The 26,389-nt window shown below is 62.0% G+C and overlaps 2 protein-coding genes across 7 annotated transcripts; one reads left to right on the top strand and one right to left on the bottom strand.

Annotated features, from left to right (window-relative positions):
• Positions 1 to 784: 784 nt before the first annotated feature.
• LOC140659589 (bactericidal permeability-increasing protein-like) lies at positions 785 to 5,487 on the top strand. The gene is made up of 15 exons (XM_072879406.1): positions 785 to 941; positions 1,114 to 1,228; positions 1,325 to 1,453; positions 1,553 to 1,708; positions 1,840 to 1,903; positions 2,018 to 2,078; positions 2,244 to 2,335; positions 2,424 to 2,636; positions 2,762 to 2,821; positions 3,254 to 3,421; positions 4,358 to 4,425; positions 4,723 to 4,765; positions 5,014 to 5,077; positions 5,165 to 5,241; positions 5,319 to 5,487. Exons 1-15 carry the CDS (start codon positions 785 to 787, stop codon positions 5,358 to 5,360), a joined length of 1,509 nt encoding a protein of 502 aa, XP_072735507.1. The 3' UTR covers positions 5,361 to 5,487.
• Positions 5,488 to 8,107: 2,620 nt separating this feature from the next.
• On the bottom strand, positions 8,108 to 25,945 carry BCL2L1 (BCL2 like 1). Of its 6 annotated transcripts, none has more exons than XM_072879400.1 (3): positions 25,751 to 25,945; positions 24,059 to 24,709; positions 8,108 to 8,601 (listed from the first exon to the last, which is right to left on the bottom strand). In XM_072879400.1, exons 2-3 carry the CDS (start codon positions 24,599 to 24,601, stop codon positions 8,464 to 8,466), a joined length of 681 nt encoding a protein of 226 aa, XP_072735501.1. In that variant the 5' UTR covers positions 24,602 to 24,709; positions 25,751 to 25,945; the 3' UTR covers positions 8,108 to 8,463. The 6 variants fall into 6 exon arrangements, with proteins under 6 accessions (XP_072735501.1, XP_072735500.1, XP_072735502.1 ...); XM_072879399.1 differs by lacking the exon at positions 25,751 to 25,945 and adding an exon at positions 25,428 to 25,584; XM_072879401.1 differs by lacking the exon at positions 25,751 to 25,945 and adding an exon at positions 24,911 to 25,344 and having other exon boundaries at positions 24,059 to 24,704.
• Between the last annotated feature and the right edge of the window lie 444 nt (positions 25,946 to 26,389).

The raw sequence follows: 26,389 nt of genomic DNA, 5'->3' as shown, positions 1-26,389 counted from the left end.
CTGGAGCCCTGGCAGCCATAGCCCATGGCACCGTTCAGCCGGAGGGGCTCACGGCTGGGGGACGGTCCCGCCGGTGGCAGGTCAGGGAGCGCAGACGGTTCCTCCCCTGCGGCCGGGGCTTTTTGGAGGGGATTACACAGTTCTGCTCTCGCTCTGACTGTCCTGACCTTCTTGTCACGTTGCGGCCCTGGGGGCTGCCACCGTGCACCGACCGCCCTGACCCCCACTGAGGCTCGGGGTGCCCCCGTGCAGGGTCCCCAGAGCCCTTCCCAAAGCGGGAGCAGCTGCTGCTCCCTGGTGCAAGCGAGCTGAACCCCGTCCCCCCGGTGCATCCCCCCCACCCTGGGACCGACTCGCCATGTTCTCCCGCTCCTCCATCACCCTGGGCTGGGCATAGCCAAAGCCCCTTGGGACCCTGGCCCAGCTGGGTCCCTGCGTGTCTCCCCACGCTGGCCACGTGTCCCCCCATGGCGAGCCCTGGCCAGTGCCCCTGGCTCCTGTGCTCCTGTGCTCCCCCGGGGCAGGGTGCCGGCAGCGGCATGGCATGGGACCCTGCCTTCCTCCGCTCCCACGATGGGTGAGAGTGGGGAACAATGGGGGAACCAGCTTCCCCGCTGAGTCATGCATTGGGCAAGGCCGGGCTTTCGGCAGCCGGTGTGCCGCGGTGGCCCCCATGTGTGCGCAGAAGGCTGATGTCACCCCGGGCTCTCTGTCCCCAATATAAGTCCTGGCTGGGCTGGTGCGTGGGGACGGGGTCTCCGCAGCAGCCGAGCATCCCACAGCCATGTCCTCTGCTCCAGCCTCCAGGTCCCGGCACCATCCCCAAGGCACACCGGGGCTGTCGCGGCTCTGCCTCCTGCTCCTGCTGACTGCCTGCGTGCCCGCAGCCGGCACCAACCCCGGCATCGAGGCCCGGCTGACCCGGAGAGCGCTGGAATTCGGTGGGTCTCGCGTCCATGACCACCTGGGGGGAACTGGGCAGGGGGTGGAGGGGGACCATGCCCAGGCCGCCTGGGATGGGGGATGGAGGGGTGCCCTGGACCCCGCTGCTTGCCCCGCTGGCACCCCAGCCCCTTCCCTGGCGCCCTCTCCCAAATCCCTCCTCTGCCCCAGGCCGGCAGTTTGGGCTGGAGCTGCTCCGGTCGCTGCTGCAGAAGGAGCACAAGCTGAACCTGAGGGGCTCCTACCACAGCCCACTCCTGGGGACGCTCACCTACACCGTGCCCCGGTAAGAGCCGCCCGTGGGGTCCCTGTCCCCATCCCCATCCCTGTCCCGGCCGTGCCCCGGGTGCAGCCACAAGCCCAGGCTGCCCCTGTCACACAGGATCCACATCCACGAGCTGCAGATAAACGACTCCACCGTGGACTTCGTCGAGGACGTGGGGGTGAGGCTGACGGTGCAGCGCGCCCGCATCCGGATCAGCGCCGAGTGGGGAGCTCAGCTGGGCGCCATGTGAGTTCTCACCCGCACAGGGCACAAGGACGGGGACCTGGGTGGCTCAGGGTGGCTGGGGTCCACCTCCGTCCCCGTGCTCAGCCGCTCTGTCCCCAGACAGGACAGGGGCTCCATCGAGCTCCGCATGCGTGACCTGGCTGTGGCGGCGGTGCTGGGGGTGAGCGTGGATGGCAGCGGCCGCCCCACGGTGTGGAGTGCTAGCTGTGACGCCCACGGCACCGACCTGCACGTGCAGTTTCAGTGGGGACACAGGTGATGCCGGGACCCCCGTTCCCCTCCTGTCCCCAGCACATGGGGACTCCCCGGTGCCCCCGGTGGGGGGGGTGAGCTGGGGGAGGCTCGGGCACCCCGGGGTGATCTGAGGACCCCGCTCTGCCCCACAGCTGGCTCTACAACCTGCTGGCACCGCTGCTCCAGAGAGTCCTGCGGCAGGAGCTGAACAAGCAGGTGGGTGCCCGGCCCCTGCGCCGTGGGGATCTGGTGTCCCTGTCCCCCCCGCCCCAAGTGAGCAGCCTGGGGACCCCCATCCGTGCACCCGCTGACTCCCTGCTCTGCTTCCAGCTCTGCCTCGAGCTCCGCAGGGGCGTCTGCAGGCTGGAGGCTGCCCTGAAGAACATGAAAGGTGAGTGAGGGGACCCTGGGGACCGGGGCTGGGGCAGGAGGGGACCGGGCACGGTGGCCCAGGTGATGCTGTGGGGGGGCTGGTGCGGGGTGGGGTCTGTGGGACTGGGGGCTGCAGGAGGGGCGGGTGGTCCGGCTCCCCCCAACCACCCCCGTGTCCCTGCAGTGTCCACCCAGCTGGACTCCTTCGTCGCCATCGACCACTCCCTGCTGGGACAGCCAGCCATCACAGCAGAGCACGGGGACGTCGCCCTCAAGGTAACGTCACCCGGCGTGTCCCTGGGCCGGCTCCGGGAACGGGGCGCGGGGGAGCTGGGCTGAGCCTTGCGTCCGTCTGTCTGCACAGGGAGAGTTCTTCAGGGTGGGCAAGCACCAGCAGGGACCCTCCTCGGCGATGCCTGTGGCGCTGCCCGTGGCGCTGCCTGCAGCTCTGCCCACGGCGCTGCCCACGGCGCACGAGCCCATGCTGCTGCTGGCCGTCACCGAGTTCGTTGCCAACTCGGCCGCCTTCGCGTACTTCACGGCTGGGGCCCTGCGCAGGAACATCTCCAGTGACATGGTAGGGACGGCTCCTGGGTCGTGGCTGCGGGGCAGGGCTGCCCCCCCCCGGGATCCCACCCGGGTGTCCCCGCGCCCACCCGTGCCTTGTGGCACCAGCGTCCCGACCCCTCTGCTGCCTTCCAGCTCCCGCGGCGGTTCCCGCTCCAGCTGAGGACCAAGAGCATGGGGGTCTTCTCCCCACAGGTGGGCGCAGGGCGAGGAGCAGTCCCCAGGGCTGGGCAGGGTGGGATAGAACATGGGACGGGACAGGACGCAGGAGGGATGGGACACGGGATGGGGCGCAGGAGGGCTGGGACAGGACGGAACGCAGGCAGGATGGGACACAGGAGGGACGGGATGCAGGGGAGATGGGGCACGGGATGGGACGCAGGCAGGGTGGGCGGGATGAGATGCGGGATGGGATGCAGTTGGGAAGGGACACAAGCAGGACAGGACGTGGGCAGGTGGCCCATGGGCAGGACAGGAGGCGTTGCCCACCCTGCCTGCACCGAGCCCAGGGCAGGGCAGCGATGGGGCACACGGGCCCCGGGCGGTGGTGGGGGCCAGCTGGGAGCCTGGGCTGGTGCCCGCGGTGCCCGCATGGCTCCGTGCCAGCCCAGCCCTCGTCCCCCCCAGCTGCAGGAGCGCTACCCGGACCAGCCCATGGAGCTGCACCTCTCGGCCCGCCGGCAGCCCCGGCTCTCCTGCCGCCCCGATGCCCTGCACGGGGCCCTCTTTGGCTCCGCTGAGGCATTCGTGGTGCTGCCCAATGCGACCTGCGTCCCCGCCTTTCTGCTGAACATCGTGAGTGGCCGGTGCTGCCAAGGCACTGGGTCTGCTGCCTGCGCTCCAGGCCGGGGCCGTGCTGGGTGACGCTGGGCAATGCTGGGTGATGCTGGGTGATACTGGGTGGTGCTGGGCAATGCTGGGGTGATGCTGGGTGACGCTGGGCACCACTGGGCAATGCAGGGGTGACGCTGGGCAATGCTGGGTGACGCTGGGCAATGCAGGGGTGACACTGGGCAATGCTGGGTGATGCTGGGCAATGCTGGGGTGATGCTGGGTGATACTGGGCAATGCAGGGGTGATGCTGGGCAATGCTGGGGTGATGCTGGGCAATGCTGGGTGACGCTGGGCAATGCAGGGGTGACGCTGGGCAATGCTGGGGTGACGCTGGGCGCCACTGGGCAATGCTGGGTGACGCTGGGCAATGCTGGGTGATGCTGGGTGATACTGGGTGATGCTGGGGTGACGCTGGGCAATGCTGGGTGATGCTGGGCAATGCTGGGGTGATGCTGGGCGCCACTGGGCAATGCTGGGTGACTGGGCAATGCTGGGTGACGCTGGGCACCACTGGGCAATGCAGGGGTGATGCTGGGCAATGCTGGGTGATGCTGGGTGATACTGGGCAATGCAGGGGTGATGCTGGGCAATGCTGGGGTGATGCTGGGCAATGCTGGGTGACGCTGGGTGATACTGGGGTGACGCTGGGCGCCACTGGGCAATGCAGGGGTGACGCTGGGCAATGCTGGGTGATGCTGGGCAATGCTGGGGTGATGCTGGGCGCCACTGGGCAATGCTGGGTGATGCTGGGCAATGCTGGGGTGATGCTGGGTGACACTGAGCAATGCTGGGTGATGCTGGGCAATGCTGGGTGACACTGGGCAATGCTGGGTGACGCTGGGCAATGCAGGGTTGCAGGCACTGCCCTGGTCTTTCCAACATCTCTTCTTCTTGCAGGACGCCAATGTGACGGCGAAGCCGACCATCACCGGGAACAGGCTCGGGGGCACTGTGAGCCTGAAGGGGTGAGTCCCCAGCCCCCTGCTGGGTCCGGCCGCTCCATGGGTGTCCCTGGGGAGCTCCCCCCACTCTCCACCTCTGGCCTTTTGACCCCCTGGGTCCTGTATCGCCTGCTTGGACCCCATCCTGCCCCCAGCTCTTGGCCATGCCCACTGCCCTGGCACTCTTACCGCAGCTAAGGTGCTCAGCTGGACCCGCTCTGCCAGGCTCTCAGCCCTGCCATGGGGCTCAGCCCATCCCTGCCCTGGGAGGGGACGGTCCCTGTCCCCGTGCCTGGCTCTCACCCTGCTCTCGCCCTGCAGGCTCAGTGTGGCGCAGGTGACATCGCATGTGGGCCCGGTGGAGGTGAGCAGCCATGGCGGGGGCACGGCGGGGCAGCCTCGGGGAGCCTTGGGCTCCCGCCAGCCTGGGAGCAGGGGCTTGGGGGGCTGGGGGCTGGGGTTTGGGGGTGCTGTGGACCCTGTGCAAGGCCAGCGCTGCTGAGCACTTGCACAGGCAGTGGGTGCAGCCCTGGCAGGGGAGCTGAGCCCTGCCTGCGCCACGGCCCCCTCTGCCTGCCCCGTGCCGGGTTCAGGGGGCTGCCTGTCCCACAGGTGAAGAGGCTGGAGACCCTGCTGAAGTTCGGGCTGTGGCTTTTCGGGGTGCCCCAGGCAAACAGTGAGTGCTGTCCCCATCCTGTCCCCATCACCCCGCTCTGGCTGCTCTGGGGCTGCCCCCCACTTCACAGCTCTGCTCTCTCCGCAGAGCGGCTCCAGGCCGGCGTCCCCCTGCCCACCCTGCACGGCCTCAGCCTGCTCAACCCCCGGCTCTCGCTGCAGGAGGTGGGTGCTGCCACTGTCCCCTTACCCTGGTGCCCCCCACGTCCCCCGTGTCCCCCTCTCACCCCGACTCCCCACAGGGCTTCGTGCTCATCACCACAGACCTGCAGCACGAGTCCTGAGACCAGCCGCTGCGTGGGAACCTACCGGCCCCCTCCGCAAGCCATGTCCCTGTCACCGTCACCGCCCCGCTGGCAGCCATGGGGGAGCCGATGCCATGGCGGCCCTGTGGCCGGCAGAGCCACCCGGCTGGGGGACCCACCGACCCCCCACCTGCCGGGGGGGTCCTTGGCAAGGATTAAAGCTGGGAGTGTGGCTCAGCCTGGTGTGGCGTGTGCGGTGTCTTGGGGAGCCCCCGCAGCGGGGTCCCCCAGGCAGGGTCCCATTCCCGGCTCCGAGCTGGGCCATCGCCGTGTCCCCGGCTGCGTGGGGCTCTGGCCGTGCCCGGGTGAGGGTCCCCTCCCCCGTGCCGGGGCTCCGGCAGCACTGCCGGGCGTAGAGGGGTGGGGGGCCGGGGCTGCGTGGGGGGCTCCGAGGGGTTGGGGACAGGGCTGGTGGCCCTGGGGGACCGGAGGAGGTGACCCACAGCCCTCGCGTGTGCTGGCCATGCGGGTGCCCTCCGCCCCCAGCAGCGGCCGCTGCGGCTGCAGCTCCACGGCAGCTTCCCCCGTCGCCCACGGGATGGTGCTCGTGTCCGTGGCCTCCCCCCGCGTCCCGCCGGCCCACGGCCGCTGCGGCTGCCGCCGGGCCCCGCTCTGCCCCGGCCCCTGTGCACCCCGAAAGGGGTGGGGGGTGGGGGTGTGGGGGTGTCGTGGGGAAGGGATCGTCCTGCTGGGGGTGCCCCCCACGCTTGGGGCATCCCGAACAAGCCCCAGTGTTTGTGGGACCGAGCCCACCCGTGTGGGGGTCAAACCATGGTGAGATGAGCCCCCCCAAAGGGAAGGCGGTGCTGGGGGGAGGTTGCCCCTTCCCCATCTGAGCGGGAGCAGAGCCACGGGGCAAGGGGCAGCCCAGGGAACGCGGGGGGGGCTGTGGGACCCAGCAAGGCACCCTCTGGGACGCAGGGTCTGCGAGCCCCCCGCCCTCCTCACCCCCTGCCCCCAGCCCAACACGGTGTGGGTGCTCCCTCTGCCTGGGTCCCCACGGGTGCCGAGCCCACAGCCTCAAAATCAGCCTTGTTCCCCCCCTCCCCAGCCCAGCCAAGAGCCTGGACTGGGCTCTCCCACCCAGCTGGCGAGGCCGCAGGAGCGTGACCCCAGTGGGAAGCGGCAGGAACGGGCAGGGGTCTGCCCCGAAGCTGCCTGTGATGGAGACAGGCAGCCGCGCACCCCGTGCCCTGGCAGGGAGCACCCCGCCACGCCAACCCTGCCCAGCACTGTCCCCTTGGGCCAACAGCAACCAGCCCCAGAGCCCCCCACCCCTTCCCCAGGCAGGGAGAGGACCCCTCCCCTTCCATCCCTCCCGCTGAAGGCAGCTCCTGCCCAAAGCTGCCCCAATTCCCCCTCCCCACCACGCTCACAGAGACCACAGCACCATCAGCAGCTTCAATGACAAGAGTTTATTAGTGGATTCACCTCCACCTGCAAACCGAAGCGTTCAACGGGCTAATGCTAATCCTCGTGCTCCCCGCGCCGGGAGCGGATCCTACGCGGGGAGCGCAAGTCCGTGCTCGGCAGCCAGACGGGACCCCCCGCCCCGGGAGCCTCCGGTTCCCCCCCCCCCCCCCCGCCACCTCCATCCCACCTTGGCCTCTGCAGGAAGCACGGCTCCACACATAAATACGGACAGACAAGATAACAAAAATAGCATTAAGAATATTCACAAATGAATTAAAAACTACTCGGATATGTACAGCAGAGCGCGGGCGGTATGTACACAGACAAGCCCGCGTGGACAGCTGGGTCTGCCGGTGGTGGTCTCCGAAGGACGAGGGGTTATTTTTGAAGCTAATTTCAGCTCAAAGCCCGGAGGTCCCGTGCCCCGGCGGCAGCAGGAGCAGCACGGGGAGGGATGGGGGGAAGCCAGGCACCTCTGCCACTGCACGCACCCGTCACAGCCACACCACGGGGACAGGGATCTGCCTGCGCTATGGGGACCCCAGCAACCGGGGCAGCACAGGAGAGGCCAGCGGCTCCCCTTGTCCCCAAAGAGGCTTCCCGGCGGCGGGGACGGCTCTCAGCCGGTGCCAGCCCTCGCTCCCAGCTCCCCTGAGCTCGCACCCCCACGGATCGGTCACGGTGGGGCTGCTCCCAGGGCTCTGCCTTCCTCTGCGGCCATACCCAGGCCGAGCAGGAGCATCGCTCCCCCCTGCCCCTTCCACCCCCCGGCTCTGTATTCCTGCACTTGCTGGATGCCACGGCCCCGGCTCTCTGGAGAGCCCCTTGTGCCAGGGCAAAGTCCTCTCCCTCCTTGCCTGCCTCCTTCCTTTGCCACCCGGAGGAGCGGGCGTGGGGAGGGACGTGCACTGGCTCACAGCAATCTACATTCAGAGGGAGGAGGAGGAAGAGGAGAAGGATCCCTTGGAACCGGGCACAGCCCTGGGCCTGACACACCATCCTCACCAGAGACCGGCCTCAGCTCCCAGCAGCTGCTGTCTGGGGAGAAAGGGGCTTGGGGGCTGATGCGAGGGCCGAGCTCATCACCCCCGGCCTCTTCCTCTTCCTCCCGGCTCTCCCCCAGCCACAGGGACAAGCCCTGCCTGGAGGAAGCGAGGTCGGGATAGGGACGCTGCAGGGAAGCTCCGTCCCGTTCAGCAGCCTGCCTCTTCCCGGGGCCTGAGCACGCCGGAGACGGGGGCACGGAGCCTCGACCCTTGCTCTGGCTGGGGAACCTTATATTAGTGACACATCTACACACACGCACGCACTCACACATGCAAAAATAAGTCTGTTTATTGTCTTCAAAGTGATCTAGAGGACCCTGCAGGGCTGGGCCACCTTCTAGCCAGTACTCCCCCCAGCTGCCTGGATCTCCCCAGCACTGGGAGCTGTTGGCTGAAGTGCTGCATTGGTCTCAGAGCCTTTAAAACACAACGGAACGGTAAATAAGACAGGCTACGATAAAAGGAGCTGGCGGCACGAGGGAGAAAGCTCCGTAGAGCGGGGCGCTCGCCCGGGAGGCGGAAGGGCTGACCCCCCGTGCCGGTGACGGTGCTCGGGAGCAGAGTGTAGTGGATGTGGTGGTGAAGGCGCAGCCGTCCTGGCGACGGGGGGACTCGGCGGTGGGTCACTTGCGGCTCAGCAGGGATCCCAGCAGAAGCACTCCTGCCACCGTCGCCCCGGTCAGGAGCCATTTGTTGAAGGTCTCCTGGCCCTTCCTCACCTCGGCAGCAGCATCGTTCCCGTAGAGGTCCACAAACCGCTCCTGTGGGAAGACAGAAGCAGTGAGCAGAGGGGTGCGAGCGGAGCACAGAGACCTTCTCTGCCGCTTTTTGGGACTCCTTCCTCCTCTGCAGAGCGGCCCAGAGGGGAAGACGCAGAGGGAAAGGGCAGGAAGGCAAGCAGGCTCCTGCCAGCAGGAAAGCGGTGGTGAGGACCAGGCAGATGACAGACGCCTTGTGCTTCCTTGCTCTGAATCACGCACAGAGGGCGATGGGGGAAGCACAGGACCAGTCATGAGAGAAGTGGATGCCAGAAAGGATTTGCAAGGAGAATACCATGCGGGCAGGGCAGGAGGATGCATCACGTGCTCTAGGCTCTCTAAAATTAGCATCGAAGTGTGATAGAAATCATTGCGGCAGGAAAACGCTGGGCTTTATTCCACGGCCAAGGCCTGGGGGAGCAGCAGCAGGGTTGGTGCCCACGGTTGCAGCAGGAGCCCACACCGCACATCCCCCTGCTGCTTTTGCATCCAAAGCAGAGCGCCCTTCTCCCCACTGCCGCGTCCCGGCAAGGCAAGCTCTCCCCTGTCCTGGCCATCACAGGTTACTCTGCAGCACGATCTGAATTTCACGAATCCCTGTGGCGAAGGCAGACACTGGGTCGTGAAACTCCTGCCTTCCCCCAGGCTTCAGGAGAGCAGGCCAAGCAAGAGGCCCGGCCAGGAATGCAGTCGCTCCGGCCCGGCTCGTCCGAGCCAGCCACCTCCGGTCTTTCAACTCCAGCAACAGCAAGAGCAAAGCAGAGTTCAACAGAGCCATTGCACAGCAAACGGCCACAGCCTCTCTCCCTCCAAGAGAGGCGTGTGACGGGGCTGGGGACAGACGGACATGGCCTGGACTGGGGGAGATGGAGGGCAGAGAGAGAAAGAGAAGACTACCAGAGCTGAACTGCTCCCGAAAACAAGGCTCTCAGAGAGCACGTCTGTCCCCTGTGCCCATGCAGCACCCCCACGGCACACCGTCACCCCTCTGCTCCCCTGGGCCCCGGGACCACCGTGAGGATAGCTGCTTGGGTCCCTGGGCCGCACGCGCTGCAGGGAAGGAGGGATCCTCAGGCAGGCTACATGAAGCAGGGAACTTTATGCCCCAGCAGCTCTCAGGTTTATCAGGGCCGAGCAGGAGCACCGGGGCTAGAGGGAGCTGGAGCTGTGAGGGGGAGCGGGAGCTGTGAGCTCTGGGCTGAGGGATCACCGGCAGCTCAGAGCGCCGGGCAGCTCGGCATCAGCAGGGACTCGACGCTGCCGCACCTTGAGCCCATCTTCCCGGCAAGGTCCCCTGTTCCCTGATAAGTGAATGCAGTTCCAGTAACGCGGCCGCTCTGGGAAAGCAGAGATAAGCCCGGCTGACGCTGTGCTTGTGTCACGCCTTACCACAGCCCCCCTGGAGGCAGAGGCAGCATCCCTGCCTACCTGGGTCTGGCAGCTCTGCCTGCAAGCTGCCTCCCATGCCTGCCCACAGCCTGCGATGAGCTGCAACTGCTGCCACAGGACCTGCGAGGGGTCTGGTGCCCGGATCACGGCTGGGATCGAGAGGCTCTTTAGGCAGGTGCCTCTATCACTCATGGAAACATGGTGCCAGTCCCCTGGCTCCCCTAAAACAGCCCCAGCATGGTCACAGCTTGCAGGGCATCTCCTCACCTTGCCACACGCACACGATCAAGCTCACACACAGCTTTTCACAGCAAGGCATGCAACAGACATGCATGATCGCTCCCAGGGAGCCGGGCTGTGTCCCTCTCCTTGGCCACAGGACTCCCCGCCACGGGGGATCAGGTACTTGAATAACCACCCAGGCGAGCTGTGCACCTCAGCACCCGCCTCTGCCCCACCAAAGCTCTTCTCTGCCTTCCACAAAACACCATCACCAGCATCTTGCAACTTCCCCGGCTGCCTTTCACACCCCCTTGACCGTGAGGAGGTATCAGCAGGCCCAGGGGCAGAGAGCTGGGACAACAGGGACTTCACTAACTCACCTCGGGGCATGTCACTGCTGCCGCCTCACTCTTGAGTCCTCTTCAGGGATGTGACAACCGTCCCCATGACTCCCACCACCTACACAGAGCAGCAGAAGGCAGCTCGCTTCCCACTGGGCCTGCCAGCTGGCGCAGGCTCTGCGGAGGTGTTGTGTTGCATCCCGGCCCCGCAAGAACGGGCAGGACAGCGGCTCACACGCAGGTGCCGTCCAGTGAGAAAGGTGAGGGCTGCTGCTCACTGCCAGCCCCTCTGCCCGGCTGCTCGCCCAGGGCAATGGCCACGCAAACAGCCAGTAATGTGCTCCAGGAGAGGGATGGGAGGAGAGCCCAAACCCACGGAGGGAATATTTTTAATTATGGCACAGGAAATCTCTCTGCTGATAAGCGGTGATGAGCAGTGGAGCGGTGACAGAGCACGGCAAGTGGCAGCAAACCAAGAGCAGGCTGGCAGGGATGGAGGGCACAGGGGAACCAGGACAGAAGGCACGGGCTTCTCCAAAAACACCAGCTGTGGAGTGCCTCCACCGCCCCTGCAACATCCCTCTGTACCGGGGCTCCTGCACCCCAGGGAAGGTCCTCCCCTCGGAGGCACGTCCCCGCCGCACACCCACAGCACCCGATCTTGCAGGAGCGCTGAGCAGGAGGAAGGAGGCTGTGCCCCTTGTGATGTACTCCCCAGAAAAAGCCACTTTGCTTGGGGATTCGGTAAAGCCTGCCCCACCGAGCCCCACGCGTCTCCACAGGCTCCTCCTGACCCGTGGGAGGGGACGTCCCCACGGTCCCCAGGAAGGCTGCGGAGGTGGAAGGGGCCACGCAGTCACCCAGCCTCTCCGCAGGGCTGGCGGTGGGGCAGGAACCAGGAGAGGCCCCCCACATCCAGGGCAGAGAGCCGGGGCTGGCAGCCGAGCCTCTGAGCTGCCTTCTTGATGGTAAGTGCTGCCGAGCTTGGGGAAAGGCAGTTCCAAGAAGCATGTTTTGAAGCCCTTACTTCTAAGAAAAGAAAGTGTTTGCTGAACAAGAGATAAATGGCATACGGCGAACCGAGAGCTATCGGGTGCTACAGACGGAGAAGAGCACAACAAGAGCTCCGCGCGGGCAGGGAGGGGACATAAGCCCCTCTCCTTCCCTTGGGAACAGAGCAGCAGCTGCTGGAGTTGCAGCTGGGGGCCCCAGGGGACTCGGGAGGAGAGCGCCTTGCCCTTCCTAGGGGAAACCGTCCCCAGGAGCTGCGATAGCTCAGCCCCTGCACAACTGTGATCCCAGATGTGTCCCCTGGGAATGGTGATCCCAGACCAGGGGGAGTGGGAAAACAGGCAGAAGCGTCCTCCCTCCCCAGCCTGGGGGCGGGTTGAAGGTTAAGGAAAGGCAGCTTGCTCAGTTCCCACACTGCCCCAGGCCTCAGCCGCTCTGCACCTGAAGCCCAGCACTCCCAGTACCGATTCTGACCTCTCTGGCCTGGTGTTTGGGATTGCAGGCTTGCCCAGACACGTCCAGATATTTCTGGCCTCCCCCAGTCACCTTTATCTGAGAGGAAATATTTGGAATTCCTGAGTTGCTCGCAAGGACTACGGTAGCAACAGCACGTCAGTGTCTCAACCACCCTCTCCGTGTGCCCGTGGGCCTCTTCCACCCCAGAGAGGACAGGCTGTTCCACGGCCGAACACCCGTCACATCCCCTTCCCCACCCCGGGTGACAGACACGTCCGAGAGGAGGATGCTCTGGGGCAGGCAATGAGGAAGCAGCGAGAGGTTATGCCTACGCAAAAGGCAATCCCCCGGCTTTGCCTCTCCTCCCCCAGCGCTGGGGAAGGACACAACGTTTTCTTGCTGGAGCCTAAACCAGCACTTGCTGGGGGGGCTGCCCTCCAGCTACACGTGCTGCTTGCAGGAGACAGAGGACCTGGAGATCCAGACTCCACCAGTGCCCACCACCATGCAGAGCTGGGGTAGGGAGGTTCTGCAGTGCCAAAGGCTCTTGAGACACCTGCAGTGCCCCAAACCGCAACGCACCATCGGGGGGACACGCAGCAGCCATTTAAACACTGCCCAGTGATGATACATGACACTGTGATAGAGAGAAAAGAGGAGTAGGTCTGACCCAAAGCGCTCTGTCTCGGGGGGGAGAGCAGATTAATCAGGCACGAGGTCTGTCTGAGACAGTATTCACATCCTGGCCTGGAAATGGGAAGGGGAAGACCCAAAGTTTCAGCTTCTTGCTGGTACCCACCCCCAGAGGTTCAGCTGGTTTCATTCACCAGCACTGCCGGACGCAGCTCCCCCGGCTGAGCGGGAGGGAGAACAGTTGCTAGATCCCATTCAGGGTGAGGAGAGCAGAGCAGGTTCCTCTTTCAAGATAAGCCCCTACACTGGGGGAGACAGGATTCAGCAAGCGACACCAAATCATGAGGGCAGGTGGAGGAAGCACATGTGGGCAATGAATCCCCATCTGGTCTTTTGTGAGCCAGGGGGAGAGCGGGACAGGGAGGGTGGTGGCTGCTGGGGAGGGCAGAGTTTGGGTGCTCAAAGCTTCCCTTGCACAGGGAGGTGAAGGGTATGGAGGTCACCAGGACACCGGCATGAAGCTCTGAAAACCAGCAGAGAAGAGACTGGCTCTACCGGGACTATTCATGGTGAACCAGTGGCACCTTGACATGAAGACTCTGCCTCCAGCAGGAGCTACACCCCCGATACCCAGCCAGCCTGTCTTTGAGAGAGACACCCGCAGCAGCCAGCGCCGCACATACAAAAGCCTTTCCCACCCAAGGATCTTGATGTGTTTTATCAAAAATATATAGTTGGTTCTCCAAAACCTCCTGCGGGATAAGTCAGCATTGTTCCCAGACAGATCAAGAGAGGTGCGGAGAGGTTAAGTGCTTTCCCTAGAGTTGCATACAAGCCAGCAGCATGAGCCACAGCATCTGACTCCCAACCCAGGCATTCTCATCACGAGGCAATGTTTCACTTAAAAACAAGGCTGTTTCTGTTATACCTTCACCATAACTACAGCTGTGTTACTGCTAAGAGGTCTAACACCAATAGCCGGCCAGGAGTCGAGTCATCTGGATGACCAGACATTTGTTAATGAGATGCTGGGAACAGTTTTGTGCTGAGCAGCGAGACAAGCACGGAAAAAGAAAGGCAGCAGCTCAGCGCAGACCACAACAAAGCCCTGCATCGACAGCAACCTGCTCCCAGAGCCCCTTCGGGCTGCCAGCTCACCACATGGGACTGGCATATGCAAACCTGGAGGTGAAGCACAGGGGGGAAAGGCAGCTGAGATCTTTCAGAAAAAACCCAAAAACATAAGTATTCCCAAAGGCTGCCACTAGGATCCTGTAAACACAGCTCGGCCGGTCCCTACATGCTATGAAAGTGGAAGAGACATCCTGGACGTCCCCCCTCCGCCCTGCTCCCCCAGACACTGCACCCACGTGTGGCCCTGACCACCCCAGCCCTGTCTGCAGCCCAGGCCCTACAGGAGGGCAGCAGGGACACCAAGCGTGGCCTGCCCCAGGCACACAGCACTGCCTGCAGCGTCGGGACTGGAGGTCAACGTGAGCCCCTGATTCAGGCGCATCATGCCAAGGAAACCTGCCATCCAAGGCAGAGGTCTCGGAGCTTCTCCAGACCCCCAGCTTCACCCCTCTGGTCCCTGTCAGCACCCTGGGCAGGCTCGGGATGGGGTGGAGAAGGGGCTCTGGGGACACGGGGAGGGAAGGGGGCTCTGGGGACAGCACACTCGCAGGTGCAAATGCTCCAGAGACCCAGCTCTAACTGTTATGCAAATGGTGACCTCCAGGGAAGCAGCTGCTGATCTCCATGACAATGGCAGGGAATGCCACCCGCCCGCTGCCTCTCCAGTCTCTCCTGCCCTGGGAGTTGGGTGCTGGGGTGGCTGCAGGCACTGGGGTGCTGCCCCTGTCCAAAATCCAGGGCCCTGCATGCAGAGAAACCCACGACCCTGAGGGATGCAGCCATAAACTCAAAAAGGTTAATTAAATAAGCACATCCCCGCCTCGCTCTCCTCTCCGACCGACCGACCTCGCCACACACCGAGCCGCCGGGCTGCAGCCTGCGTGGGACCAGCAGGGAGGCTGTCCCTGGGGCCTCGGCCTGAAGCCCAACAAACCTGCGGGGCTTCAGCCTAGTAAGGGCCAGAGGGCTCTTTTCTAACCAGAAACAAACCCTCACTAGCACATTCCAGCCCTAATCCTCGCCGCGGCAGCCTCCTGTCAAACTGGTTTCATCACCAGCTCCAGGGAACCTGCAATAACCCCACACCATTCAGCACAATTTCAGCATTTTCTAAATACATGAAAGGGGCTACGGTGACAGCTGTAACCCCCGTCCCTGCCCCGGGAGACTGCTGCGCACAGCACGAGATGGAGAGCAGGGAATTGCGCTCTCTGTTCCAGAAATCTGCTGAAACATTCACGTGTATTAAAGCAGGAGATGGTGCGAATGACTAATCTACTTGCATCCATCTTTCATCAGTGTTTCTCCCAGAACTAACCGGGCGGAGGACTCCCGAAGGTGCCAAAGCCCCGGCCGGCATTGGGCGCGCTCGGCAGCGGGACGGCTGGCAGGCGACAAGGCTCCGGTACAAAGGCACAGCGAAGAACACATTGGCTGAGGCGGATCCACTCAAGAGATTAGCACCTGCTGGGAATGGGATTGTTTTCCAAAGGGCATTAAGTGGAATAGTTCGAGGAAAGACGGTCTCTCTGATGCTTCTCCCCACCGGACAGATGGTGTCTGAGCCCCGGCAGGCAGAGCAGCCTGCCTGCCTTTTGTGCGAGGGGCACGCTCGGGGGGCAGGGGAAGGCTCCTGCTTTAATTTCATGGTTATCTGCCGCCTGCAGTGCCGGGGAGCCCGAGTGCCGTGGCCAGTTCACTGCACCGGACAAGCGCCTCGGCAGGGTCCCCCACACTGGGGGAATGAAGCTCAATTTTCACCTTGTCATTGCTTTTCCCAGACGTCACAGCTCCTGTGCAATCGTGCCCTTGTGTAACTGTGGGGAAACCTGTGCCAAGGAGACGTGCCGCGCTCACGAGTGCCCGGCTGTGGAGCCACGTTCCCTCCTATCCAGGGGCCGAGTCGTGCGATGCCGACAGCTCTCCCCGGCACTCAACCGCTCCACGAGCCTTACCCCAAACCCACCCTGCAGGGAACGGCAGCATCACCAGAGCCCGAGCGAGCGAGGCTGGGTGCAGGGACGGTCCTCAGGGGAGCTGGGTCCCGGGAAAGGGCTGCCTGGTTCTGCCACCTCGAGCCACTCATCCTCCAGCATCCCAGAGGAGCACTGGCCAAGCCTCACCACTTCCCGCTTCACCCCCAGCGCCTCACAAGGCTTCTGTAATTCTTATATGCCACTTGAATGAAAAAGGGGAAAGGGTGGAGGTGCAGGAAGGGGAGGAAGATGTGCTCATTCTGTTTTCACTTCCTGTTAGTCCACATGAAATCTCGAATGATTCAGGCCACGAAGTCCCTTTTAGCAAAATCCTTGCTGACTTGAGGGCAGGAAGCAGAGTAGGCAGCTGATGCAGCAAACGCGAGAGAGAGCAGTGCAGCACAAGAAGACTTTGTGCTCTGCCCTGGGCTCCTCCATACGTGTTGTTGCATGAAATAATCACTGGCTGGTGCACTGGAAGCTTCTAAATGAGGTCAGTTGCTCTAATAAAATATATTAGCTCTCCGGCAACTTTAACACACTGGTGAGCCACACCATTACAAGATGGAAGCACTTGCAACACTGCTATGATGGCTGATTTACAGGTAGCAACACCTCATTTTCTCCATACATAAGTCATATGTCATGCAGACACTACCCAGGGCCACATACACACCCAGTTCCCACATCCCAGCCCAAACCCTGAGCCAGCTCGCCATGAGTTACACACACAGCAACGTCATGTACTGCCGCCAGCCGTGCTCCCTGTGCAACGCTTGTAGCCTCCCCAGCCTTCCTCAGCCTCAATGATGGCAAAAACCAGAGACGCGCAAATGGTACTAGTATCGTTTGGAGAACTAATGAAGCGATGCAAAGAGCTGTCCTGCTCCACCTGAGCGTGGCCTTAGCTGCGTTCAAACCAAGCCAGCTCCAGGCCAGCCTAGGCCTCTTCTCTGAGCTTCCCAAAAAGCCCTTCACCCTCCAGCAGAGAAGAAACCCCTTCCATGCTCCGTCGTGAAGCAGTCAGCTCCAGCAGCTCCCTCCCCTCAGGCGCACAATCCTACCCCCAACAGACAGGTCCCTGCATGGCTCTGCCCGTCGGCCCCTCGCACACCTCCCAGTATGAGCAGCTCCTGCTCCCGCTCAAAGCCCTGCCTGCTGCCAAGTTGCAATGTTTTGGAGTGTTTGATTTCAGTCTTAAGAGCACCTGGCTGGCAGCAGCACAGGCAGGGAGAACCTGCCTGCTCTTTGTTCTTGGCCAGGCGGAGTATGGAGCAGAGGACACCTGCCCCGGTTTCCCCCTGAGCTCAGGACCAGGGCTGCGAGCTGGGGAGCTCTGGGTCCATCCTAGATCAGGAGCAGGGCTAGAAAGGCTGAGCCTGGCCCTGCTCCCACTGGAAGCTCCTCATCTCCAGGGCTCATCTCCCTGAGCAGGATACTGATGCCAGAAGCTAGCTACTAATTGGATCTACTTAAATCAGAAGCTACGTCTGCAGACACAGCTGAAACACAGGCTTGAGCAGGAAGGAGGATAACGCAATAAATTCAAGCAGCTCTCCCCAAGGGAATTGCACAGACCCCTGAAACTTCCCTCTTTGCAGATACAGCCTATTACCCTTCTTTGGGCAGGCTGTGTAAATGTAGGGGCAAGCGACGGTCGAGAGAGTAACCAGCCCAAAGCCTGCTGAAACGCCATGCTCACCCAGCTCCCCGCTCCCAGTAGCAGAGGGAAAACAGACCAGTTACAGCACAACGTTCGAACAGTCCCCATGGCCACGGGAGCCTCTCTGGTTAATGCTCCGAATCCCTCTCCTCCCTCCCTCGCTACCCCGGAGGCAGGCAGCAGCGCTGAGTGCACTGGGTTTCCCATTAAAGAGATCCTGAGAGACAGCACTGGGCTGGTACACGTGAGCACGTGTCCGAGAGAAGACATGGGCGGCTGGAGAGATGCTGGCTGCACGGAGGAGCTGCAGCAGGCGTTCCCGCCTGCAGGCAGTCCTTCCCAGCACTGCTCAAGCCCTCGGATTCTTTTTGCTAACTAAATTAAACATGAGGATAAAATAAGCAAAATACCTAAAAATAAAAAATAAACCGAGCATTTCTACAGCACAACTAGGTCACAGCTCCCCAGCATGAAAGTCATGGCAGCCACCGCTCAGCCCCTTGAGCCTCCCCAGTTCAAAACTGACATCTCTCTTAAAAGGCTGCCTCCCAAAACCCACACCTGCTCCCCGGTAAGCCCAGCTGGAGCCATCTGCTAACGGCTCTGCCTCCCGGCAGCCCTCTGCCCCCTCCCCTCGCCGGGCCGCTTTGCTTCTGTGGCAAAGCGTAACCCTTCTCCCCACCTGAACGCAGCAAGGGCCAACCCACACCCTGAAGCTGCCCCGGTGCACCCAGCAAAGCCCTCGCGTCCCCCTCCACGGGCACACCGCAGGAAAGCTCTTGCACGCCTCTAGAAAGCACATTCACTAACTTAAGCCCTTGGCATCCCAAGGACGATTAGGAGCGGGACTTCAGAGAGATCTCGCACCAAACACCCCTCTGCACATCCTTCAGGTGGGGAGCAGGGAGGAGGAACCGTTTCCTTGTCCAAGGCCAGGGCAGCAAACCAAGGAGTGCCCTGGCACCGAGGGACACCGCTTCCCTTTCATGCCTCCATTATCTGCGTTAATCTTTAGCTGCTCAGAACAATAGCGTTTAAGGGTAACATCCCTCTCGGGAGGGTGGAGGAGAGCGTCGCTGCTTTCCTGCCATGCAAAGGCAGAGCCACCCCGCAGAGCATACCTCGGCACTGAATCAGCCAGCAGGTAGCTCAACATCCCGACTGCTATGGGGGTCACCAGAGGGGAGAGTGCAGTCGCTCCCAGCCCCTTTATGCTCCCACGGCAGAAGCCACCATTAATCCCCCGCCTCTCGGTTCAGCAGGTCTGCAACACTTCTACAACTGATATCCATCCCTTCCCTTCCCCCAGCTCCTCCTGGGAATACTCCGGCTTTACAGCTAGTGGGGAAAGAGCTGCTAGAGAAATACTCCTTGTAACGTCAAGACGGGACTGTGCTTACAGCCGTCAGCAGCTTGCTAAAAGTCAAAGGAGAGAAGCTTAAGCAAAGGCCTCGAAGCATCGTGCCACCACGCAGCCTGTAGCCAGTGTGGGCCGCAGGCGCATTGCCACTCCCAGGGGTAAACCACGTACACAGACCATACAGGAGCTCCATGGAAATCAGGCGCAGCACCCCAGACACGTACAGAAAGCTGCAGTTTCCACAGGGGAAGAGAGAGCACGTTGCTCCCTCCCACCCCTTCTGCTGCGGTGGGCCACTCTATTGCTGCTGAAATGGGGAGACCCCAGGCAGCGCTCAGGGGGACCCAGCTCCAGTTTCAGAGAAGAGCAGGATGATCAGGAAGACTGACATTACCAAGAGCAGCTGTGAACACAGAGCAGCAAGAAACAGTTTGTTAATTATTTCACAGGTCTTTTTTTAAATGACACTCCATTCTTTGGATTAAAGAACCTCAGAGTGCTTTACGAATCTGAGTTCCCAGTGGCTCCCCTGGGAGGGAAGGAAATGCTATCCCTTTTGCTGAAAGACCACGGGGTTAAGTGGGCTGCTCTGAGCCACAGCCAGCGATGGGCAGGAGCTTTGCCTTCCAGGCGCCTGCTCTAATCACAGATCTAAGGAACGTAATCAAACTGCACCGCACACCGAGACGCAGCAAGGCAGGGCCCCAAAGAAGGCGAACCAAGTAAATGGGGTGAAGAGCAAAGCTCTGAAAACTCGCCTCTGCATCGTTCTCGGTCTAGCGGCAGGAATGCTGCTGCGGGCCGAGCAGGAAGCTGCAGTGGAAGTCACTCCAATGGCATTTCCTGGAGAGCACTGCAGAAAAGCCTCCCAGGTCGCAGGCAGGGCGAGAAGCTCCCAGGGATCTGTACGCTGAGCCCAGATCTCCAGCTGCCAGCGAGAATACAGCTACCTGGGACGGCCACGCCAGGCAGGACAGCCCGAGCCAAGACCCTGCCGGCAGCGACCGGCAGGCAGGCAGTTCCCACAGCCAGAGAAGAACACCCAGTACTGTGAAGGGACACAAGGGGACTCAGCTGGCAGGACGAGAGTATTTTTTTCATCCCAAGCAGGTGATGACAATGGGGGGCTCGTCTCAGCTGCAAGGGATCCAGACTGTAAAATAATTACAGAGGACAAAGTGGAAAGCAATAGCCCAGCTAAGCTTTGCAGCCCACTGGTTGGGATTCATCTCTAAGACAGCAAAGCGTGACCTTGGCCATGCAGAGTCACCTCCTACAGCCAGCTCTGCCGTGTGCTGGCCAGCAAGTGAAAGTGATGGTTGCAATCTCAAACGGGATTAGCAGCGCCGGGGCATCCTTGAAACCCAGTGTGTTAACACTCAAAACGGCAGAGCTTTGGCAAACAGCGCTCACCCCAGAGGGAGCTGCGTTCCCCATAGGGTGCAATGCACAGCTGTGCCTCTTCCACGCATACCATGCACACCAAGCTCCTCTCCGAGTCTCAGGGCACAACAGCAGCAGAATTCAAACTTGCACTTATCTCACACTGCCCAAAAAGCTCAGACCGAGGAGGCGCGAGGATCCTGGGGCACCTGGGATCACCGATAACAGGGTGGTTGCAGGGAAGGCTTGTGAGGGATACCTGGGCAATGGCAGAAGGCCAAAAAACATTTCTGAACAGCTGAGAATTAAAGTCTAGCTCTCAATCTGAAACCATTGAGAAGGTTGGAGCAAGAGCACAGGATGAAATCCCATCTGCATTCTGTCATATGACACAGGCTGAGTCATTTCCTATCATTCAAGAAAAAAATTAAAAAGATAGAAAATGAGTTTGTTATATTGACATCTTCTAAGGGTTTTCCCCAAACAGAACCACAAGCTTCCAGTCTACCGCAGAGTGACAAAACACGTATGTCCCAGCACACTGAGCCCTGCGTGGCCAGGGCCGGCCGAGAGCCCGGGATGCACAGAGCCAACACGGGAAGCAGCCCATCCTCCTTCTGCCCAGCCCAGCCCAGCTTGTTGGGATTCACATGTCACTGACTGGTGACAAAGATGCCATTTGCTTTCAGTCCTGGCCCAGCACACACCCTGCAAACAGGAAACCTTTTGCCTCTATGTCCACAGATCTACCTCCAAGCCCCCACAGAACACCCTCTTTAAACCTCACTCTGAACATAGATTTAACCTTGAAAGAAAAGCTGTCATCCACTGGAGGGTCACAGCCAGGCAGGAACTACTGCTCACTTTCCTTTCTCAAACAGATTAAGCACGGTCAGTACATCTCTGCCTGCCAGGCTCTCTCCTGCTCACCCTGTGCTTCCCCCTCCTGCATTCCCACTCTCCAGATTCCTCCCCCCATGACTCCCAGTCCCCACTGGGATCACTGTTTGAACTTCACAGCTAGTGGAATCTGGTCCTGGCCAAAGCAACTGCCTCAGGAAAGCCTCCTCTTTGGTTCTGATGGCTTACCAAGGCAGCAGCTCTCTTCTGGCTGGTTATTAAATGCCCTCCTCAGGTTGTTCTTGTTTGTTTTCTCAGGGCCAGACTGCGGAGAGGAGGGCAAACCAAGGCAGGGCCAGTAAATGCAACAAAACACACCCATGTTAGCACTACGTAGCGAGATTTGCCGTTTCCCCCTCACCTCAAAAAAAAAGGTTCCTCAAGAAAAATGCTACAGCCCAGCACACAGCAGCCTTAACAGGCTCCTCTCCAAAGGCAAACCTGCACCCCGCAGCCATCCTACACTTGCCTTTGTTCCACTGGTGGGGAATGAAACAGAGCTTCCTACGCAACCAGGCTGTGTGACTTGTGATGGAGCCGCACTCCTTCCCTCTTTCAGAGGGGCTTTCCAGGAAGAGAAGTGCTGCAGTCCTCCAAAATGCAAACCACCTGGTCCCTGCCAAGCAGGCCTGCCAGAACTTGCATCCCTCTCACCGGGACCTGCCTGCTGCACCTCTTGGGAGAGCTTTGTTTGTATGGGACAGGCTCTAACAGCTCAGATGCACCGAACAGCCTCCCTGTGCAAACAGGGCGGCAGGAGAGGGACCGCTCTGTCACAGTAAGTGCAGGCTGGCACTCTCTTCTTGCAGGGAGAGCTGGCAGCAGGCCAGCAATTTTCTCCCCGCAGCTGGAGTCACGCGAGAGTGAAGCAGAGCATCCCCACGCACGCCCCACACGTGAGGCACTTGGGAGCTCTTATGGCCCCTGTGCTACCGCTGCACCGCGCCATCCCTTCGCATGGAGCGGCACGGCTTCCACCCTGCCCTGAGAAGGGACACGGTGAAACCTGAGCACGGAAGAAAGCTACAGCTGAGATGGCAAACAAGCACGGGTCAGGGTTTGCAACAGGCTGGCAGCAGCCATACTGCCCAATCCTTTTTTTTGGTGGCTGGTGGCATGGGATCCCCAGCACTATGCCCTTTACCACTGTGCCTGGCCCTGCTTCAGCTGCCGGCACAGCCCGGGCAGCAGCACAGCCTGAGCAGTGAAGTTAGAAGCCCCGTTCAAGGTTAGAAGAAGAGAGCAAGGCTGCTCCCCTGGGTGGGAAACATGGCTAGCAGCGATCTTCAAAGCAAGAGCTGGTGGGCGGGTCAGGTAGAGAGGAGTCCTGACCCTTCTGCAATCTGTTGAACAAATATTTGCTCCAAACAATGAATTTACAGACAGACACAAAAAAATTGAAGAGTCTTAACCATGATGGTTGGGGGTGGGGAAGAGAGGGAGGAGGTATTTCATTCTCTGCAAGCAGGGACCAGTGATTTTCCACCAGTGATTTAATCTAAATCCCCCAGAGAGTTCATTTACAAAAAATCAGATTGCATTATCGCCTAGGTCTCCAGGATACAGCCCAATCCGTCACTAACAGCAACAGCCACACTAGCTTGGAAACCTCAATTTGATCACTCAATTCCAAGACTAATCTGTGGCTTTAAAAGCCAAAGCCAGAGGGAGGGGGAAGGAACTCAGCATTTGGCCAGGGCTATCTGCAGGATGAGAGAGCTAATGGGCCAGATACAGCCTGATGAAATGGCTAGCAGATCCTGGGTTATTAATCGAAACCAAGCTCCTCTGCCTGAGCAGCCCCACCCAGGCAATGCCCCAGGGCGGCCGCATTCCTGGAATTCCTGCACCCTGGGTGAACCCACTCCCCCTCTTCTCCGGGGTCCCCAGCATGGCCGGCCAGGCACGAGGAGCCGGGGAGCTCTGCGGGGCTGGCAGGAGGGTGCGGAGCACAGCGCTGGGCTCAAAGCTTCCTGCCCTCTCCTTGAGATGCAGGGGCCTGGTGATGGACTATGAGATGGAGAGGGCTGAAAGGCCTTAGCTCACCAGTAAGGCAATTCCCCACCGTTTAGATGCTAATGCCTGACAGCATGAGCTCTTTCCAGTGAGCACCAGTAAAGGTTACACCAGCAGGGAATCACTAAGATGCAGAAGCAAAAAGAAAACTCGGACATCTGCAGGTCCTGTACCTCCCACTGGCAGTCCCCGGCAGCACCGTGCAGCCGGACCCGGCATCTCAAGAATGCTTCCTGAAGAAATGCTTATTCATGTTAATACCTCACCACTGAAAGCGTACTGGGGTTTGCTGCTGGGGCAGCTGGGAGCATTGCTCCCTGCCAAGTAAGAAGCAGCTGCAGGTTTAGCAGCTCCCCAGCGCAGAGGTTGCCTCCACCTCAGCCCTGTCTCCCACCGCACCAGCTCAGACAGGCCCAGCAGCCCACCCACCCACTCGCCCACCGAGATCTGCTGTGGGATTTGCTTCACCGTGAGCACGGCAGAAGGCAAGGTCCTGTCTCCAGAATGAAGAAGTAGATGTTACCCCGGCAGACCGCAGGCCGGCCCGCTGGAGCACTGTGCACTCGGAGAGGAGGAAGCTCCACTCCCTGCTGTTAAATGACACCAGGAACATGCCTGAGAGCAAGGGCTCCCGCCTGAAGAACAAGCTTGGATGACATTAGATTTCCAAAGGCTCTTGGAAAACAGATCTTTTACGTAACATCCAGGGAGAAGGAGAAGAAACAGGGACAGAGAAGGACACGTCTGAGCATAAATTGTTTGTGTCATTGCGGTGGACTGACCCTCTTAGGGCAGAGCCTCTTGTTAAGAGCACAGAGGGAAAGGCCACACGCCCCTGTATCTCCCCTGCAAGGTCTAGGACACACGCTAGCATAAACATTGCAGGCAGCTCCGCTCCGGTTTGACCGGCACTGCTGCCGGCCTGGAGCGAGGGAGGATGCGGGCAGCCATCCCCACCGGGGAGAGGAGTTCTTACCCATCCGCCATTCTCCTGGATCCAGGGATCTAGGTGGTCGGTCAAGTACGTGGTCATCCAAGATACAATGCGTCCCACCAATACCCGCATCTCCTTGTCAACGCTCTCCACACACAAGGCTCCTCCGAAGGAGAAGAAAGCCACGATGCGACCCCAGTTCACTCCGTCGCGGAAGAGTTCATTCACTACCTGCTCAAAGCTCTGATACGCCGTGCTGAGGGTGATGTGGAGCTGGGAAGTGAGGTCGCTGAAAGCCCGCCGGTACCTCAACTCAAACTCATCTCCCGCCTCTCTCAGCGCCTGCCTCACATCGGCTGCGTGGACTTCGAGGCTGCTCCGGTGCACGGCGGCTCCGTTCACTACGTGGCTGGCGGGTGGGTGCCAGGAGGGGCTCCCGTTGAGGACGCCGTCCATCTCGGCCTCCTCCGCTGCAAAGTCAGTCCTGTTCCCATCCTCCTCCTCCAGCTGACTCCAGCTGTATCCCTTCTGCGAGAGCTTGTAGGAAACAAAGTCAATCACTAACTCCCGGTTACTGCTGGACATTTTCACACCTGGGACGCCCTCAATGAGTCCATGGTCCGGAGCAGAAGCAGATCAGCACTTAGCAGGTCCCGACTCCACTCTTCTTCACGACCGATGGAAACATCTGACCTTTGCACAGACAAACACCAGAAGAGGAGAGAGGCAAAGAAACGGTTAACACTACAGCTTTTAGATGCACCCCTGCCATTAGCACCGATAGCTTATCGTTAGACTGAGGTCATCCCGCAGCTTTACTCCAAGATTCAGGGCCACCGAATTGAAGCCGCACGGAGAACCGACTGCGACACCCCCCCTTCCCGGGAAACCAACCTCGAGCCCCAGGGGAACCCCCGGTTCGCTCCGAGCAGCCCCCAGCCCCGGGGTCTCACCGGGTGCAGGCACCGCCTGGCAGGCCGGCTGCGGGCCGGGCCGGGGCGGAGGCGGCTCTCGCTCTGCTGGAGCTGCGGGCCGGCCCGGCCGCGCTCCGCCAGTCCCGGAGTGCCGCGGAGGCGGAGGCAGCCCCGCCCCGGCCCCGCCCCCGCCCGTTAAAGGGCCCGGCTCTCCCCGCCCCCCTCCGCCGGCGTTGCCCAACGGCGGCCGGCGGAAGCGGGCGGGCAGCGTTGCCCAAGGGTTACGGCAGCCCGGTGCGGGGCCCGGTTTGACGGTAATGGCGGCGCAGCCCCTCCCGCCCCGGGGGTTAGCTCGGCCGGGCGCGCCGCCGTGCACAGCCCCGCCCTCCCGAGGCCCCTCGCTCCCCGCAGGCGGCGGGGAGCCGAGGGGATAAAAGGCTGAAAACCGGCGAGTCCTCGCCGCCAGGGCCGGCCGCCATCTGGCCCTGCGTCCTTACGGGAGCGATTCCGGTCACTCGCTGCGGTTAGCAACCCGCTGCCGCCGGGGCCGGGCCGGTGGCGCGCCGGGCCGCGGCAGGCGGGAGGGCCGCAGGGGGCGGCCTGCCCCCCGGCCACCGTACCGCCCCTCGCGGCCGCCGTACCGGGGCGGGGCGGGGCGGCGAGCACGGGGCCCGCGCACGAGGACGGCGCCCACGCCGCCCGCCCCTCACTCACCAGCCAATCACCCACCGGGAGAGCCCCGCGGGGCGGGGCCCGAGAGCGGGCTCTCCTATTGGCTGAGCCGCGCGTCGCTCACGGCCTGCCCCACTCCGCCCCTCACCTCAGCGGCCGGTGGAGGGTCCGGGTCCTTCCCGCCCCTGCCCCGCGGGCCCGGCTGGCAGCGACGCCGGGGGTCGCCGGGAGCCCCGCCGGGCCTCGGCCCGCTCAGCAGTCCCCGGGCTCCTTCCGCATCGCCCGTCAAGCGGCCGCCGCGCTCCTGGGCCGCGCCGGGGGGGTGCGGTAGGGTGGGAGGGGGCAGGAGGGGGCGGTGCGCATGCGCACGGTGCCGCGAGGCTGGGCGGGGAGCGGCGCGCATGCGCGGGAAGGGCGGGGCTGGAGCGTCGGTTAGACGGAGAGGGAGAGGAGGGCGCCTGCGCGGAGCTGTTGGTGCCAGTGCGCAGGCGCGGAGTTGCCGGACGGAGGGCGGGGCTCTGGCGCCCCCTGTCGGCTGCGCCGGGCCCTCGGAGGCGCCGCCAGGCCCGTGGGCAGCCCCGGTGCCCTGGGAGCTGCGGCCTCCGCCCCTGCCACGCCACGCGGGTACGGTAGAGCCTGCTGCCACGGCCGCCTGTCCCCTTACAGCAGCTCGGGACTAATGCGTGATACTTTTTTTTTTTGCATCTTCGCAGCGCTCCGGGAGCCTGCGGCCGCCCGCTGCGCCCACGGCGGGATGCGGGCAGCGTCGAGGCGGCGGAAGGCAGCT

Source organism: Ciconia boyciana, chromosome 14, assembly GCF_034638445.1.
Source record: "Ciconia boyciana chromosome 14, ASM3463844v1, whole genome shotgun sequence".
In the NCBI taxonomy this organism is placed as follows: domain Eukaryota; kingdom Metazoa; phylum Chordata; class Aves; order Ciconiiformes; family Ciconiidae; genus Ciconia; species Ciconia boyciana.
Note: the sequence above shows the minus strand (reverse complement) of the source record. Positions and strands in the feature narration are given on the sequence as shown.